At 44.9% G+C, this 19465-nt stretch overlaps 1 protein-coding gene across 1 annotated transcript in view; it reads right to left on the bottom strand.

Moving 5' to 3' along the window:
* The window catches only part of LAMC1 (laminin subunit gamma 1), a 99068-nt gene that overhangs the window by 14818 nt on the left and 64785 nt on the right, over nt 1-19465 (bottom strand). Inside the window, exons 2-12 of the mRNA XM_073571332.1 lie at nt 13533-13837; nt 12655-12785; nt 11557-11723; nt 11084-11272; nt 9022-9139; nt 8832-8930; nt 7606-7742; nt 6952-7074; nt 4062-4251; nt 1817-1929; nt 748-969 (exon numbers count right to left, since the gene is read on the bottom strand). Coding sequence (XP_073427433.1) covers nt 748-969; nt 1817-1929; nt 4062-4251; nt 6952-7074; nt 7606-7742; nt 8832-8930; nt 9022-9139; nt 11084-11272; nt 11557-11723; nt 12655-12785; nt 13533-13837 — 1794 coding nt within the window. The remainder of the gene's footprint in view (nt 1-747; nt 970-1816; nt 1930-4061; nt 4252-6951; nt 7075-7605; nt 7743-8831; nt 8931-9021; nt 9140-11083; nt 11273-11556; nt 11724-12654; nt 12786-13532; nt 13838-19465) is intronic.

Here is a 19465-nt window from a genome sequence, read left to right on the forward strand (position 1 = left end):
CACCGAGCACACCTGATGGGGCGCCCGGCAACACCGAGCACACCTGAAGGGACGCCCGGCAACACCGAGCACACCTGAAGGGGCGCCTGGCAACACCGAGCACACCTGAAGGGGCGCCCGGCACCACCGAGCACACCTGAAGGGCCGCCTGGCACCACCGAGCACACCTGAAGGGGCGCCTGGCACCACCGAGCACACCTGAAGGGGCGCCTGGCACCACCGAGCACACCTGAAGGGGCGCCTGGCACCACCAAGCACTAATACCCCTTTAGTGATAGGTGTAGATCTTAGCACCTGGATCAAAATGATTGTTATTTTCCTACAATATGTCAAAGGATTTATAAAACGGGCAGCTTTTAAAAGTAAAGCAAAGAAATGTCCGTGTCTTAATTAAACATCAGCTAATCGATTGGTAGGACCCTGATCAGGTCAGCAGCCATCGCCAGCTTCTTTTTTGATTAGCAGTCCTAGCACAATGCTATCGTTGCGGCAGTGTGCACACATGACAATGCACCAGGTCGGCTAATCAGAAGTGGATCCACAGATGCAGAGGTGTAGTAAGCAGTTTGCAGGGCTCCCAACCCTGTACCATGGTCCTGCAAATTTATTCGCTCAACTCAATCCTTGATTTGTCATACTATATACTATATTACAGCTGCCTCGTCTATATGTTTAACTCCTAAGTAAGAAGGGGAAGGCTTCATTTCCTAGCATGTTCATTACAAAGCAGCTGCTGCCAGCACTCACCCGTCTCAGGGTCGCAAGACTCACTATGACCATTACAAGTGCACAGCACACACGGGCTGTAGGGTCCTAGGCTGGGATTCTCTCTCCGGTATCCAGGGGCACAGCTTTCACAGTACTGCCCAATATACCCTACAGGACAGCTGCACACCTCTACCCACGGCGCAGGACTACCAGCTCCAACTTGGGCAGTCACTAAAGTAACCTCTTCTAGAAAGCCAGCACCTGGAAAGAAGAGACCGGGGATTACACATCAAATTACAATTCACTGATAAATATAAAATACTGATGTATGGGAGAAAACAAAAAAAAATAAAAAAAAAACCAAAGTAGAAAAATAAAGATATTGGGCAAGTTTGGGAAGATTAGCATCTCCGAGAATGTTCATCTCCCACAATAGTGGAGACCCGGCGGCCGCTCGTCTTGGTATTAGTGTTCTTGAAATCCATTTTGCACGGCTGTCTATTCCAGCAAGGGATGCACCGGTCACATAATAAAGTACATGAAAGGGGATTTAAGCCGCTTTATGAAAAAAGGTTTACCACGTATGATGGGGACAGCAAACACAGCAACCCATCATTGATGCAACAACTCTTCACTAATACCTTGTAGCCCTGGAAGATCTCGGGTGTCCGGCGAAACCAAGAGGGCTGTGATTTTATTAAATACCTTGAAATGTTGCAGAGAAAATAGATTGATCCTGAATCCCCTCCTAACGCTGCAAAACTCTCACCAGGACATCAGATGCAGACGCCAGACCGTAAAGTCTGCCCGTATTCTGTATAATGGGCTATATAACCGTAGTATAATACCGCGCTGTATATAGAGGACCATTATAATGTACCTTTTACAGTGGCTCTCATTATAATGGCACACACATAGTGAAATAGTGCTGAGAAGCCAGAACTTCATCAAAAGCCGCATCTATAGCAACCGCAGCCCCAACATGGGAATGGCGAAGATCATTCAGCGGCTGCGCTCCGTGGTGGCCCATGGTCATTAGGTAAGGGTTACATACACTACGATGGCGGTGGGAATGGCACAGTGACAGGGCTGCAGCCGCAAAACTCACTTCTTTCGCTGTATGTGCCTCGGATTTTGATGGCAGTGAGATTTTGGAGCATTTTCTGGAATTCAAAGGGCGATACTGACGGCCTCCATGGATAATCGGTAGCCTCGTGCAGCCTGAAGGAACAGAGAACATCATTTGCATTTCCAGGGGAACAGATTTGCTATAGTCTGCCATTAAAATGGGACCTGGATTGGGTTATCATAAAGTCAAACGACTCAGGGGACACAAGCTAGATTTACTAGTACAGTATATGGGTGCTTTTCTCAATAATTAACATTTGCAATTAACTGGTTATTAAGAATCCCCTCTGTTCTCAAGAGTGAAGGGATTTTTAATTTTTTTTAGTTTACTGGCCACCTCTGCAGTTTATCTGTGGGGGCCGGTCTCCTAGGCAAGGAGCTTAGCACTTACAAGCTTTATTGGAAAGAGCTTGTAAGTGCGGTTTCCGACGTGCGCTGGTTCTGTCCACAGCCTCAGCGGCGTTGAACTCCTCTGACTCTGTGAATCAGTCATGCAATGTTCAAACAATGAGTTCAATAGGTTAATAATCAGAACAATCCTTTCCTAATTGCTAGTGGTCTAAGCTCTGGGACCCCCCACCGGTCTAGTAAATAAAATGCAGCAAAGCCTCGCTTTCACAGCAGCGCTCCTGGCCATTGACTTGTTAGGGAACTGTAGCTGACCCAATTCACTTCAAGCCCCTCTATTTTCTGACCCCCCCCAGCGATTACTGAGTAATGGCATATCCTACTGATACTGACACCCCTTTAAAAGAAAAGAAGTTCAGATTTGTAAAATTTCCCACAAAGTGGCTTGAAATTCAGACGTCTCTTGTGTAACATCTGGAAATCTTCCATTACATAAACAAGAAGGAAGATTTTAAATGTGATTATATGTCTAAAAAAAAAAAATCAACTGCAGCCGCCTTCTTCCCCCTTTAAAAACAAAAGCAGATGTCTACTAAACATATAATGTATAACATCAGTAAAGATGAAAAGAAGCAAGACGTATGGAGCAGCACAATCCTCGGTATGGACCGTACACACTAGTATAAGGCCTAGAACAAAATCTACTGTAAAATTCACATAGAAAATAAATGTTAGATGTGGACGGCATTACAGCTTCAGTATGAAGCATCTACTAGAGATATTCAGTCTGGAAGAAATATGGTGGGGGTCTCAGATGCCCACCAGTGATGAGCGAACGTGCTCGGATAAGGTGTTATCTGAGCATGCTCTGGTGCAAACTGAGTGTCTTCTGCGTGCTCGAATAATATGTTCGATACCCCGCGCCTGCTGCTCGACAGCCACAAAACATGCAGGGTTTTTGCCTGTCGAACAGCAGCGAAACATTCAGCCATAGGGACTCGACCAGATTATATGAGGACACCGAAGACACTGTTAGCCCTTGAGCATGTAAAACCGTATCTGAACACATTCGCTCATCACTAATGCCCACCAATCTGGAGAATGAATGTGGTACTCCCATCTGAATGGTGAATATTACATAGGGCTCTGTGGAAATTTAAAGGGCTTTTACAGTGAAAACAAGTTAGCACCTACCCAGATAGATGATGTATAAACTAGTGGGGATCTGACTGCTGGGTGCCACAATGATTAGCAGAATGGGCACTTACTCCCTTGTAAGAATGGATCTGGTGCTCCATTCATTCCTTATGGATCTGCACTTGGATTTTTCCTGCAGCCCCTGAGAATGAATGGAGCTGCGTCGGACTAATGGGGAAAAAAAAGTGCCCTGTTCCCCCAATCAGTGTGGGTGGCAGCGGTCGGATCCCCACCGATCAACGAGTACTCACCTATCCTTAATCCCCTTTAAGGTTGTGCAACTGACGAAAGGAAACGTAAAATTAATGTCTTCTGTGATTTATTTAGTGGTAACCCTTTCCTTCCCTCGGATCGGCCTGTCTCCACTTGCATGCAGGAGGTATGCAGCAAATTCCTGACATTTTGCTTGACTGACAAAAGCCCGATCCATCCTAGAGACTGGCAGAGGACTAACACGTGTCCCTCGGCTTTACCACCATGCATCTGCACACATTGCTCATCTCTATCGGCTGCAGGCCACATGTGCATTGCTCAACCTGCCGGCCCCAGACCCCTAGAAAGGAATGTGTTAATATCCCTCCTGTCACTGGAATATAAACAGGCTCTTGCTATAGATCAGAGGAGCTAAGTGCTCCATTTATCTCAGGCCCATCGCCATACACTGAGCTCACAGCACTTACCTGAATACATATTGCAAAGAGGTTTCACTGGGGTAGGAATTTCCCTGCGCGATCAGAGGCACCGACACCCGGAGCCCGGCCCCTTCCAAGACCAGATCTTCAGCAGAAAGACGTGTATCCCGCCGCTCCACCCGGAAACTAAAGGTCAAATTCTGTCCATAGCTTAGACCCTGATTACCAAGGAACTTGGCTGCAAGGAGAGAGGAAAAATCATAAGTAGGGTACTGGGGTCTTATAAAGGGGTTTTGAAATCTCGTCTGAATGGAGAGAATAGTGCATGTGTGACCACCACTCAATTCAGTCACATGGGTCCTATGATGTACATGTGCCACCACCTTCCCCCATAGAAAGTGAATGGAGGAGCAGTCATGCATGCACGCCACAAACAGTGAATGGAGGAGCAGTCATGCATGCACGCCACAAACAGTGAATGGAGGAGCAGTCATGCATGCACACCACAAACAGTGAATGGAGGAGCAGTCATGCATGAACACTACAGACAATGAATGGAGGAGCAGTGATGCATGAACACTACAGACAATGAATGGAGGAGCAGTCATGCATGCACACTACAGAGTGAAAGGAGGAGCAGTCATGCATGAACACTACAGACAATGAATGGAGGAGCAGTCATGCATGCACACTACATAGTGAAAGGAGGAGCAGTCATGCATGAACACTACAGACAATGAATGGAGGAGCAGTCATGCATGAACACTACAGAGTGAAAGGAGGAGCAGTCATGCATGAACACTACAGACAATGAATGGAGGAGCAGTCATGCATGCACACTACAGAGTGAAAGGAGGAGCAGTCATGCATGAACACTACAGACAATGAATGGAGGAGCAGTCATGCATGCACACTACAGAGTGAAAGGAGGAGCAGTCATGCATGAACACTACAGAGTGAAAGGAGGAGCAGTCATGCATGAACACTACAGACAATGAATGGAGGAGCAGTCATGCATGAACACTACAGGCAATGAATGGAGGAGCAGTCATGCATGAACACTACAGACAATGAATGGAGGAGCAGTCATGCATGCACACTACAGAGTGAAAGGAGGAGCAGTCATGCATGAACACTACGGACAATGAATGGAGGAGCAGTCATGCATGCACGCTATAGACAGCGAATGGAGGAGCAGTCATGCATGTACACTACAGAGTGAATGGAGGCGCAGTCATGCATGTATGCTACAGGGAATGGAGGAGCAGTCATGCATTTACGCTACAGACAGTGAAGCAAGGCGCAGTCATGCATGAACACTACAGACAATGAATGGAGGAGCAGTCATGCATGCACGCTATAGACAGTGAATGGAGAAGCAGTCATGCATGCATGCTACAGACAATGAATGGAGGCGCAGTCATGTATGCACGCTACAGTGAATGGAGGAGCAGTCAGGCATGCACACTACGGCTCCCCTTAGCCCTTATAGTCTGAGCAGACAACCATAGATTGTACACTTATCTATCTTGTGGATAGGAGATAATTGTTGGTGGGATAAACCCTTTAAGTAATAAGCCAATAATCCCCCTTAGCTGCAGCACTGCAGTGGAGCCACTAGATGTCAGAGCAGATAGGGAGCGAGTCTCAGCGGTGACATTGAGCGCCTGACCTCCCGCAGACCGCATTTCTAAATTAACCACATCCTGGGCCACAGACGGCCTTTCCCGTCGCTTAATATAACATTTTGTCTGCCAGCTACAAAGAACATTTCACCAGAGTGCAGAAGATGACGGCTGCGATAAGAGAGTTCATCACTTATTAATTTCCTGCAGAAAATCTTCTGCAAGCCTTCTCACACAGCAGGAACTGGATGTCCCAAAATTATAATATAGAGCAAATACTTGCTGGGAAACGAGGCTCTGGAAATAATGGAAAACACAAAGCTCATACTGTTCACAAGAATAACGACTGAGCCACGACCAAAAGGACACATCGGGAATCAGATGCATGCCAGGCAACTGTTCGATGCCTAGCAGATATCGTGCCAGTCTGTCCATCAGAGGAGTTTTACAGTTTCGGAGAACCCATCTCCCGGCTAAAATTTAAAAAAAACAAAAAACAAATTGTGCTTTACCCACACTCCCCAGGTCCAGCACAAACTCTCCAGTGCTGCTCCTGGAGTCTGCTATTGTCTGCAGTGCGGACATCACGTTGACAGTGCTGCAACCAGTGAGCTCAACGTAAACTTGGACAGATCTTCTGAACTCCATTGTCAACGTAATTTCAGCAATGCAGACACCGGACGCAGCAACGGAGGGGAAGGTGTGAAAAAGAGCAGGTTTTTGGTTGATTTTTTTTAATTAAAAAAAAAATAAAAAAAATTATATATATATATATATATATATATATATATATACACACACACACACACACACACACACACACACACACACACACACACACACATACATATACATACACACATATTTGCACCCAGGAAACCACGGGAGTTTCCCCGAAGGCCACTTTATCACAAAACACATGCACAATATTAGTCGGGTAAGGAATAATTGCATGGGCACGTCCGATATCAAATTGGGCAAAGCACAACCCCTTTAAGATTTATGTTTTATTTGTCCTTCATTTACAGAACAAAACTGGTAGAGATGGTGTTGTTCGGTTTAAGACAATACCCCTGATGTAGAGCAGAATACAAAGATGGTGGCGCATCTGCTACGCCACTGTGTACGATGGTGGTGATCTATTCGGTCTAATGAGATTAAGTTTTAGTACCAGGTGCAGCTGTCCATACGGACGAAGCACGGTGACTGTGTAACCAATTAAAGGGATGTGATGATTGCACATATGTACGGATAATTTTCAATTGCGTAGTGTCACGAGCTTGTAGGCAAGGATCTCTCTTTTATAGACTTACCAGGTGCAATGAAGTAGATGGGAAAGTAGCTCTCCGAGGTGACCGATAGCGAGCTGCTTTCAGAAACCCACGTTAAGGGGTATTCTCCACCATCCCTCTGCTGTGCCAACCAATCATCTGTACCTAAAAGACACAACACAGGCATCGAAATGCACGTTACAGTGGTGATAAGCCATCGTTTTTCTCCTTCCTTTGTATAAGTAATGAAAAAATGCAAAAACAGGCATTTACACAGCAAAGAACCTACCGCGGCCAACAACCTACCCCCCGGCGAACAACCTACATTTGTGCCAGCAGAACAAAACTGTAAAAGTCCTGCAGCAAGAGATCATAATGTGAGCACTTAAACCCACTCGAAAAAGGTGGCCGCGCAATTGTTCTTCTAAAGACGACATCCTCATTAAAGTCCATACTATTTGTGCGCTATTCATGTCGAATAAACTTCTCACCCGTATCGTCATCAGTGTGCAAATATCTAATGGCATCGTGTCGCATGCCAACCAACAACTAATCAGCCAGTAATAACATGTCAGGATGTGGCCGGTATTAATGTAATACAGTAGCCGTTGCAATTCCAAGAGGGTTATTAACTTTTCTCCTATTTTAGGACACAGCGGAGGGTGACAAAAATTCCCTACCCTAGAAGATAATTACCGATCTCAAATGTGGAGACGATCTTGGACACGGTGAAGCCTTCAGCACTACTGCACACTGAGGAATGGCCGTAACAGAAGCAGGGGGTGCAGCCACGAGGATTAGCCCCATCCATGTGAAAGAAACCAGGTTTACATCTAAAAAAACAAAAAGGGAGGGAGAGGAGCAACATGGCTTTTATCACAGCATACAAATGGATTAACAGATGAGGGTTGGAAGGTCATATTCCTTTCCATGTGCTTCTTGCAAAAAAAATGGACACGACGAACAAAAGAAAACGTATCTTGGAAATGTGTTTGTGTCGCCTTTATACCTGTTTGGATCTTTGTGTAGAGAAAGTCAGCCTGAACGCAACTGCTTCATCTATTGACAAGGTAATTTACAGGGCAAATTCTGCAGACAACTGCAATAAAAGGGGACGAATTGCTGCATATCCCATCCGCATGCTGCGGACACTTTTTTTGCACAGTATATGGAGTACACTGCAGATTGTCATACTTGTAGCATGTTAATTAGCAGACAAGAAATCCACAGCAAAAACACTGCAGTTAGTAGCAACACCTGCTGTGGAAAATATCTCCAGGGCGTAGATGCAGAGGAACCGCATCAAGACCGAAACGGGAAACAGAACAAGGACCTGTCTACATCCCGTTCTAGCCTTATGTTGGGTGTAGGAGCGGAGAAAGACAATTTATAGGCCCCTTAACTCTACATGTGGCAAGTTTAGCCCTCCGTAAGTTTACCTTTTCTCCCGTGTAGTATATATTTACAACCCTGGCAGCCTATTTGTGATGAATCCCACATGTATCTTTCCATCAGAGGTATACATGGGAACATACTCCAGATGTAACCCTCCAACGTGAAATGCTTTTAACATCATTGAGAGGCTTAAAGGCTGATTAAAGGCAACTAACGAGCACCAACAGACTGTTTTCAAGTCCTTAAATGCTCTTTTTACCGGATTGTTTACATGGGCCGGCAAACGATGACAGCGACAGAGTGAATGTTCATATGATCGTTCTGTCCCCATACAGCATCATGTTATCGGCAGCACATCCTGCTTGAACTGGATGATGTGCTGCCAATAATGGTAATTTCTATGCTACCAAAAATTATCCAATCACTCAACACACAAGCATTTTACTTGTTCTTTGGATTATTTCCAACCTGGGCCGATAATCGTTAATGAATGCTCATCGCTGGTTTCCATATTGCACTCATCTTACCTTTCACAGTTGAATCCTTCTACGTTATCTTTACAGCTACAGCGACCGGTCTCCAAGTTGCAGTCATCTGTGCTACCGGCGGCGTTGCATGCGCAGGGTCTAAAAATAAGAGAATTTAATTGCTATTCAATATAACATTCGTCAATATAAGAAGAATAGCCTTGGAATAAATCTGTAATTAGGGGGTTACCTGCAGCCAGCCTCAGTAAGTGAATGGAAGCCCGGCTGGCATCGGTCACACTTCTCTCCCATAACCCCGGGTTTACAGCTGCAGCGGCCATAGTTATCGCACTGGGTGCTAAGAGAACCTGCAAGGTATCAGAGTAGTAACAAAAGATTTAGATGACAAGTCAGGATTGTAACAGGACTTACAAGATTTCCCAATATTATTTTGGAACTAAGGTTTTCTGGTGTTTCTAGGTTATTCCTCCAGGAAATTGATTATCTCGTTCTCTGGGAGAAAAAGGTGCCGCCATAGGAGTCTGGCAGTGGCTTTCTCGTAGGTTATCCAGCGCTCCTATGTATTGGGGGGAACGTTATATTAGGAAGTTTCAGCAGATTATGTACACAAGAGTAATTAAGACAAAAGCGACCTCTGTCAATTGCACCGTGTATGAACAGCTGGAAATTGTTATACAAAGTAATAAGGATGGAAAAACAAAGAACGAGACTCTGGACCCAATTTTCTGGATAACCGTTCTCTTTATATATCTCGGCTTCTTTTAAGATCTGAGGATGTATAATTCACAGATAAAAGAATATATCTAGAGTTATCTGGTACATATTCCTCCAGTATGGAGCCGTTGTAGGATCTCCGGTCGGGCAGGCGGGAGGTTGGAATGCAGGGGCAGAGCTCAGATAATCAGTGTGAGGTCTCCTTTGTTTGGAGGACAGCGTGATGCTTATTTACACTGGATGCAGTGCTGGACACCGTCTGCTCCAGGCCCATGTGTTTAGAGAACCATTTGTTGTTTGTTTCAGACCCAGGAGAGATTTTCCAGCAAAGGATGTGGAAGATAAGCATCGCTGAACTGAGGAGAAAAACACAGACATCCAAGAGGGCGGATGGCAGAAAACGTATGTTCTGTGCACTGCATGGAAGAGGATGACCCCCAAAGTGACCTCTTCATTATCAATGTATACAGTGAAGCCCACCCCATAAGGACCAGATTTAACTGTGATGGATTTATGGCCACTGTACACATTAGGTGGCATCAGCCAACATTAATCTGTTTTGGTAGGACGGTCCGACCATCTTATGTGTATGGAAGCCTCTCGTTCATCAAGTGTATGCGTCAAAAGAAACTGCCATTAGCATGTATCTGTCTGACTACTATCTAAAGTGCATCAGCAGTGCACATGCCCAACCACCACTCCATTTCGGGTTGCCAAGTGTTGCACTCGGCATTTTGCGGCAGCGCCATAAAGGATGACTAGTGCGGCAGCTGGGCGAAGAACCTGTCCCTCTATTTTGTAACAGGGATAAAAATTCCCAGTTCTGATGATCAGAGCGGCTCCAAAACGTTTGGAACCCCACCGGTCAGAAAGTTATCACCAATGACTTTGACTTCAAGTCTATGTAAAGTGGGACCACTTTAAAAAACACCCCTCATTGAACAGGTTTTTGTCTAGGACCCCCTTTGTAAAGAAAGAGTGTGTCATGTGTTTGACCCTTTTTGCCCTGCTTTGTCCCATTGAGATTACATTCATCATGGCAATCCGCGGATTGGAGAGATCTGCCAAGTTTTCGTTCTCTTCCTTTGCGTTGGCACAAGAAGTAACAAGTAGCTGGCGTATCATTAGTTGAGACTCTCTAACAGAGGCCCCCAACTATCATGGGCGATTAAACAGTAGTGGTCCTCTCACGGGGGCCAAATTGCTTTTTTTGTGCCCGCTATGATCTACAACGCTAGTGCGACTGCAACCCTTGCACCCACTGTAGTTGCGCTCCTGAGTGCAGGGGAGCAATGTGCCTCTTACTGCAGGGCAGGAGGAACCTGCAAGAGCCCAGCATCCCGCTACACGTAATCGGAGCGCTCAATGCTTTTTGTGCAGTTTTTGATATTTTTTTTTTTCAAAGCAGTTTTAATGCATAAAAAATAAATTAAAAAAAAATTAGGGGACAGGGCCACCAAATGCTGCTGTACATGGGTTGTCCCAAAACTTTTCTGCGCTAAGCAAATTTACTCCATACAAATCAATCAAGAAGATTCTATGGAGCATCTAGGTAGTAAAAAAAAAAAAATACAAACCAACAGGGTTACAATTGCAAGCCAAGCAATGTTCGTCATCATTCTGCCGATAGTAGTTTTCTTTACAGCGCTCGCAGTTTGGGCCGTCTGTATTGCCTGAACACCCCGTACAATGGCCGCCGTGACCAGTAGACCGATACAGCTCTGGATCAAAGTAACACTCCTGAGAGCGGCCATTACAACTGCAGGCTGGAAAAAGGGAATAAAATATAAAAATATTAAAAAACACCCCCATTATATACAACATCTGTAAATCACAATGCAGGCTCATTTCAGAAGGGGCATCATTTGTTGCAGCTGTTACGGCAGTGTCACGATGGCTGCAATAGTAACGGAGAGTCTAATGACACATCGCGTCCAAAAAGACGACATTAATGTCGCCATATAAATCAGATTAAAATGGATTATACACAGGAAGAGGGGAGAGGGGTGCTGCTTCTTCAATTTTGCCAATATTTAAAGAAATGACTCACGCAAACACTCGTTGGCGCTCTCGGATGTCGCCCGTCTCCAGGGCCGATCGTTGAAGAAGGGTAAGCATTTCTCACAGTCCACACCGAACGTGTTGTGCTTGCAGTTACACACCAGCTTGCTGTACTCGTTGCGCACACATTCGCTGGCGTGGCCGTTACATTTGCACCTGAATACGAGAGAGAGAGATTCTGGATGATAAAAGCAAATGATACTCAAAGGAGCAAAAAAGGAACTACGCCCTACAAATCTTGGCTTGTCCACCAGTGTCCCAACACTAATAACAAGGCTGTTCTCACGATTTACTATCCAGAACATGGATGCACAATAGAATGAAGCTGGAACAAGCGCAGTTACTCTGCGCACATGTCCGGAGGAGGCTCGAGTGTCCGTACGTCCATTAGTTAATTGATCATAAAATAATAAGAAAATCTAGGCCTCCGCACTAGAATGGTGTTTAACGAAAAACTAGGGCCTGGCGGATGTCAAAGAGATGGTAATTCAGAATTTCTATTTTAGAGGAGGAAAAACAAACATTAAAGGGAATCGGTCAGTAGTTTGTTTTTTTTTTACATGTAATCTGACAGCAGCATGATGTAGTGGCAGAGAACCTGATTCCAGCGATGTATCACTTAGTTTACTGGGTGCAGCAGTTGTGATAGAATATCACTTTCCTCTGCTGCAGATCTAGCAGAGCTCGGGAATGCTGAGCCCTTTATAACCCCGCCCCCCACCACTGATTGGCAGCTTTCTCTACACACTGAATATTTTACAGAAATCTGCCAATCAGTGGTGGGGGCGTGATTGGACCAGGAGGCACAAGACAACTAGTCCTCTAGTGATAATCTCCTGCTGATAAAACATTGCCAAGTAGGTGATATTGCTGCAATTAGGGTCTCTGCCCCTACATCCAGGTGTGCTCATATTAAATAGCAAAATCCTCCTGCCAGGTTAATAATAACGTCAGTGGAGTTGTTGGCTCATTTTAAGGTTGCCTTTTCACCAATAAATATTACTATTACTATATGTAATGTATAATAGTTTCTGCAGAATATCAGGTGATTAAAGCACAAATTCAAGAAAAGTGAATGGAAACTCACCTGCCTCCTACTGCAAAATCAGAAATGGCATAGTAATAGGACTTCAGCACCTTCGGATCACTGAACACCTCGTCCCCAAAAGTATTCAGTCTGTTCAATGTCACACGGATATCTGTGGCCGTTACCCAATCCTGCGGGAAAAAAAGGAGTCAAAAGACAGTGAGGAGTCATGGCCGCGCACGCTTAGGCCTCACTACTGTATGTAGACAGTTTTCTAGGGTATGATCACACATCTCAAGCTCGGCTATGGCAAGTCCGAGAGGACCTGCTGCAGAAATCTCGCGCGGATGCCCCTTCTACCGTAGACATGCAGGTTGATAGATCCCAGTCCCATCGCTTGCAAGTATTTAGCGCATTGCAAAAATAAATATGCGGATAAATTTTTTGCATTGTGTGAACAGGTTTGTGAAAACTCTATCCACCACAGCGGGGGGTTTGATATAGATTTCAGGATCCAAGTTCGATAATTGCTCAATGGGAAATGTCAATTTAAATGGTGGCCATACAAATAGATGACCATCTATCTAAAGGCAATCATACGTATCAGATGGCTGTCAGAAGCACCGCCGTTGGGCCGACAGTCATCTCGGTCGATTGTCCCATACACAGGAGTACTCCTGTCACCAGCTGACACGTAGGCGGGCGGCTCATCGGGAGAACAATGCAGTCCGAAATCGGACGTGCTGATCTACATCTCTCCCAATCATCAGGACGTCGGCGTCCCCATACATATTAGACCGTTGGTCGACCCCATGGTTATTGGTGGGGTCGGCCGACATTAATCTAATGTGTATATGGGGAGACTTCAGACATGGGCACCCTGAGCCGTCATATTGAGAGGACACAATTGCTAGCATGTACACCAGTGGCACATGTACCTGCAAAACGGGACTGTTGTCAAAGTTGTAAGCGCTCGGTCTGCCCTCGAGAGTAGAGAAAGCGACATTGCCGCCCGTTAACGGCGAGATATCGCTGAATTCATCGGTGCATTGAGCCTGCTGCTCGTCTTCTCCGGTGCGGATGAAGCCTCGGTTGATTTTATGGTACGTGTTCTCGCAGGAGCCACTGTAGTACTGGTAGGGGATCCACGGACCGTCTTCTTGTGTCCGCTTGTATAGTGCAAAACTCTCTGGGCGGCTGGTATGAAACTTTAATCGTACGTAAGTGATATCAAAGGCCTTCCCTATAAGAAAAAAAGGAGAGATAACGATGATTGGAGATGGGTGGGAGAAGGAAAGTTGTCAGATAGCAAAAATTCCAACAATGAAAATCATATATACATTATATAATCCAGCGGATGACATTAAAATTTGCTACAAAATGCAAAACATTAGATAATGAAGACCAGCCCCGTAAGGATCAAGGATGCGCATGACAGACCGAACAGAAGTCAGGAAAATGAGTAAAGGAAGAAGAATGCATCTGAAAGACGCATGAAATAAAAGAAGCGAGGGGAACAAATGAAAGATGAGCGATGCAGACAGAGTGTCAGTGAGAAAAGCAGCCGCCCCCCACGCAATTATTTCACAGAACATCTGGAACAACTGTCCGGCACGAAGGTTCCCAGGGTGATGAGCACAGCTGCAAACCAGCTGCTCCATTGTTAGTTTATGGGAGGCACAGAGCGTGCGTCAGGGTCTCCTGCCACTCACACTTACCGTTCACAGCCTTGGTTGGTGACCTTTGGGGACATTTTTTTTTAAAACTTTTTTTTTTACTTAAATGCATGCACTTTTGTCCATTAAAGAAAAAAAAGCCTTTGTAATCTGATTTCATTAAATATTTTGCACAGTTTGCCTTCTATAACCTCTGTGTTGCACTGTCTACTGCTGGCTACAGAATGAGTTAAATGAGAATCTGTCAGATATCTAGTTTGTACCTCCTTTAGCTGTATTTTTTTTTAGCTCCTCTTAGCCAATTTATCAATTCTTATGGAAACTATTTATGGACTTCCATGCGCTGCTTGACAAAATACAGAATCCCACTTACGGTGAAAGATTAATCATTTATTCCCAACGCGTTTCGAAGGACTACTTCTTCCTCAGAGGATGACAATGTTTGTTTCCTTACTTCGAAACGCGTTGGGAATAAGTGATTAATCTTTCACCGTAAATGGGATTCTGTATTTTGTCAAGCAGCGCATGAAAGTCCATAAATTATTTCCATAAGAATCAATGTATCAGCGGTCACTCGGTTTGACCCTTGGACGTGCAGCAGCTGACTACCAATCCTATGTGCTTGATCTCTCCTACAAATAGGTGAGTGAATTTCTTTTAATCTTTTAATATGAACTCGGATAAGACCCTATTGCACTTTTCTGTTCCTTTAGTATATTGCTTAGCCAATTTATGACCTACAGACCATATCAAAGTTGAACGTGGAAGATAACGAAGTCTGTAAAAGCCAAATTGTGCACTTGTTTGCGTGCAAAAAGTGAATTTTAGTCTCAAATTTGGTGGAACTGCTGCAATTTTCAGTAGGAAAACGTGTGAAGACTCCAATATCTTTAAAGGGAAGTGGAACATGACAACACCATGTTAGCATTCGGGGGCTTCAGCTGCGGCCTGACTGTGTAGTCTTACTGAATTCTTGGGGGACTACTCATACCCCACTGAAGAGCAGCCGCAGGAAAAAGTTTTTATATTTTGTTTACTAGATGCAATTTGCGCAACAGTTTTCCAGTTGGGTCCGCTTTGTCATGGCGTCTGTCGTGTTTAATTTACTGCTAAATGCAACTAAATCTGTGCATTTATTTTTTCCGTATTAGATCTCACTTTTTTGCAGTTGGACACTTGCTCCCCGCAGGTACGGTGCCGCACCTCCTGGCGCCTCCGACAGATGCAGATGGTTGCAGGAAACAATCTCTCTGCTCCAGGATGTGTACGAGATCTAAACAAAATTCCATACACTCCGCTGAGCCGAGGGGGAGAGAAGGAATGAAACAGGTGCTAAGGAACAAGCAGAAAGGCTGAGAAAATAGCAGGGATGGAGGGACGGACTGTGGGAAAATCTATACCGTGAAGTGCTCACCCCGCAAGGGAATAAATAGGGTGCAACTGCTCCAAAAAAATCTCTCAATGTACGTACGACTCCGTGATTCTCCTATCTGCGTGGAAACCAAGTGGTTCTACATACAGAAGGCACGGAATATGCGGAGCCGGTAGGGTCTTGGATTTTACCATTTTCAGATCAGGGCCTCAGACATAAGTGTGCATAACGGCAGCACTCAATACCAAATAAAGTGCTGACCTTTTATTGAAGCATAAAATTGCTGAGTCTGGCAGACGAAAACCCAGTCGGCCAACGTTGTTTCGCATTAACACACGCTTTCTCAAGGGCTCCTAGAAACTTTTCTCAGAAAAGTTCCTCCATGCAGATTGGGGTGTTCCTATACGCCGGATCTGCTGCGCTATTATATGTGACTGTGTCGCTAACTGCAGCTCAGTCTAAATAACGTGAATGCCGGTGCCAGGCCCAAAATACACGCAGGGATGCATAATGCGTTTAGAGAACAGCCAACCATGTCTTCTGGTCAAGGGTGGAGGTCACAAGGGTTGGACCCAATCCCAATCACACCCGTCCATAAGCCATCATTACGTTTCCCTGAGAATTCCTTTATACAACGTGGGCAAAGTAATGCTATGTATATCAAGTGAGAGTTATGCAATTTTCTCCTCCAATAATTAAAGTTTAAAAGTGTTTTACACCTTCAAAAAATTTTTAATTTTCTTACTAAATGTAAAAATAAATAAATAAATAAAGTAAGGCACTTTCTAAATGGTTTTCCTTAAAAATGTCTATCATTTTGCTGTAGCACAGTGTCTGCCAGTCCTTTATCTAGTGGAATGATCCGCAAAAAAATGTTACAAATTCATCTGCTCCTGGATCTGATGGCTCTCTGCTCCCCATCCCTTCCCTGTGTTGAGAGAGCAGCAGGAAGGCAGTAGGGGATTTCCACAATGAGGAGAGGAAAAAAAGTATGGTAGCTCATGGAGGGCAGAAAAAAAAACCAGGCTGTAGACAGGAAATAACTCAGAGTAAATAAGTGCAGAATAGAAGCTGTGATGATATGTGAACAGTGAAAACAGCAGGAAGCACTCTGGATACACACAGATCTCACATCCAACCTGTATTACTGGGAGAGAAATCAAACTTGGGTCAGGCTGCAAATTGCATATCAATGGGGGATAGGGAACTGAATGAAGAACTAAACATTGCAGACTGAAAATTAATGGCTTCCTTGAGTTATTAAAAAAAAAAAAAAAAATGAAATTGCACTAGTATGCATAAAAAATATTTTCCCCCATGCCACTATAGCCTTTATAGCCACTCAGATTTTAGGGCTTGTTCACACTGTATGGCAATAAATGCTTCTGCTAGACATACTATGCCCCTTTGAGTCATCCTGCTGTCCTCATGATGCATTTTACTTTGGACCATTTACTTCCATCCAACTAGATGACCCTAATTAGCTGCTTTCTGTACAATATAAAATAAGTCAGTCTCCGGAGACTATTCACGATGCTTCACTGCAAAGTGCAAGACAGGAACAGTCTATAGCTTTCATATATGTTCCTTCTAAAAGGGGAATTGCTGTTTCAGGATATGAAGAGATAACCCACAATTATCAGCATTCAGCGATGTGAATGTCAGATAGAGGCACTGTACGTAATATGGCAGGAATCTCAGGAAGGAGGTGGTCAGACCAGTCACATTGTGCAGGTTGTCTGGGCTGGACGCTGTGTGTAGACATAGCCAGCACCTCATTAGGAGACACTCGTCTCAGAATGTGCTATTTGCAGGATCTGACAACAGCCGGCTCCTCACATCTACGTCATGGCCCATACGCCCCAAAGCAGTCTATTTTCTGAAGCTCGCTGCTTGTAAAGTCCCGAGCCACAGAAGAAACAGCCATACGGAAGATATCCTACTGCTATATAGCTCAAAGTATAGAGAAGTGCAAAAGTAACATTAGCACCAAGCACCGGAATCCATACATTAGATGAAATAAGAATCCGCTGTGATCCCACTGTATTCCCGGCACAAAGGATAAGTTTACACTGAATGGCGATGTTCACACACTGCGTTTTTTTGTAGCTTTATTTCTGTAAAATAAGGATGTTGTCCAGGACTATTTTATGTTTTACTATAAGCCTAAAAACTAACAGTCAACTACCTGAATGTTGTGCCCAGCGTCAGCTCAGAGTGGTTACTGACTGCTCCTGTCGGCGATTCAGCTGCTCCTTGCCAACAGAGCAGATGTTCTTCTGGGCTGCTCTGACGATGGGGTGCGACTGCTGGTGTCATACCGATTGACAGACTGTTCCCTACAGTGAGGCAGCGAGGAGTTGGGCGTCAATCAGCATGATGTCACCAGTCGCTTCTATGTTGAAGTGATGTCAGAGAAAGCCGTAGGAGCGTTCAACTCCGGCATGCCCCCTCATCCATCAAACCCAGTGTGAATATTGCCAGTCCTGATGGACCAGGGTCTTAGACTAGACTACGTATGTCAAACTCTGGCCCGCAAGGTGACTATATTTGTCCCTCAGCGCCAGGCGGGTCCCCCCAAGTATATTTGTCCCACGACGCCAGGCACAGCCTGGGCAGGTCCCCTCCCCGATAATGCACTATATCAGCATTCTGGAGGAGATACAGTTGAAAGTAATAATGGATCAGGGTCTCCCATCATTCCCTTGTGCGTCTGACGTCTCAGCACTGCGGGCACAATGATGTAACTTACAATGCACCCGCTGTACTGAGATGTGCAAAGAATCTGAAGAAACCATGAAGAGACCAGGGAAGCAGGGAAACAGGCAAAAGCAAATATTTTTGGCAAAATTATTATTTTTTTTTTACGTGGGTCCCATTACACTGTATGGAGCAGTACTATGTGGGTCCCATTACAACATTAGGAGCAGCACAGTGTGGGGGCCCATTACAACATATGGAGCAGCACTATGCGGGGGCCCATTATACTGTATGGAGCAGCACTATGTGGGGTCCCATTACACTGTATGAAGCGAGCAGCACTATGTGGGGTCCCATTACACTGTATGAAGCGAGCAGCACTATGTGGGGGCCCATTACCCTGTATGAAGGGAGCAGCACTATGTGGGTCCAATTACACTGTATGAAGGGAGCAGCACTATGTGGGGGCCCATTACCCTGTATGGAGCAGCAGCATGTGGGGGCCCATTACATTGTATGGAGCAACATTATGCGGGGGCCCATTACACTGTATGGAGCCGCACCATGTGGGGGCCCATTACACTGTATGAAGGGAGCAGCACTACGTGGGGGCCCATTACACTGTATGGAGCAGCACTATGCGGGATCCCATTATCCTGTATGGAGCAGCACTATGCGGGGTCCCGTTATACTGTATGGAGAACCATCTAGGGTCATTATACTGTATGGAGGACAATGTGGGTTAGATACTGTATGGACTTTTTGTCGCCATTATTGTATGGAGCAGCAATATGTGGTGGCCACTATACTGTATGGAAGATTTATTATGCTGCATGGAGGGCTGTGTGGGGAGTACAGCTGGAGAATCATACTGTGATGGGGTCACCAAACTGTGTGAGTTGAGGGTACTGTGGATGAATTCACTGTGGGGGTGTCATACTGTGTTTGGGGGGCACTTTTGTTGGCATCATACTTTATCATCTGTATTATTCAAGGTTTTTTATTCTTTGTTATTTAAAATTAGGCCATTGGGCCATATGGTTTTTACTGCTCTTACGTAACATTATATTATTCCAATATTCTATTCTACAACCTATTAATTAAAATGTACTTTTTCTGTGGG

Source organism: Dendrobates tinctorius, unplaced genomic scaffold, assembly GCF_039654945.1.
Source record: "Dendrobates tinctorius isolate UK_male_01 unplaced genomic scaffold, ASM3965494v1 ptg000029l, whole genome shotgun sequence".
Classification (NCBI taxonomy): domain Eukaryota; kingdom Metazoa; phylum Chordata; class Amphibia; order Anura; family Dendrobatidae; genus Dendrobates; species Dendrobates tinctorius.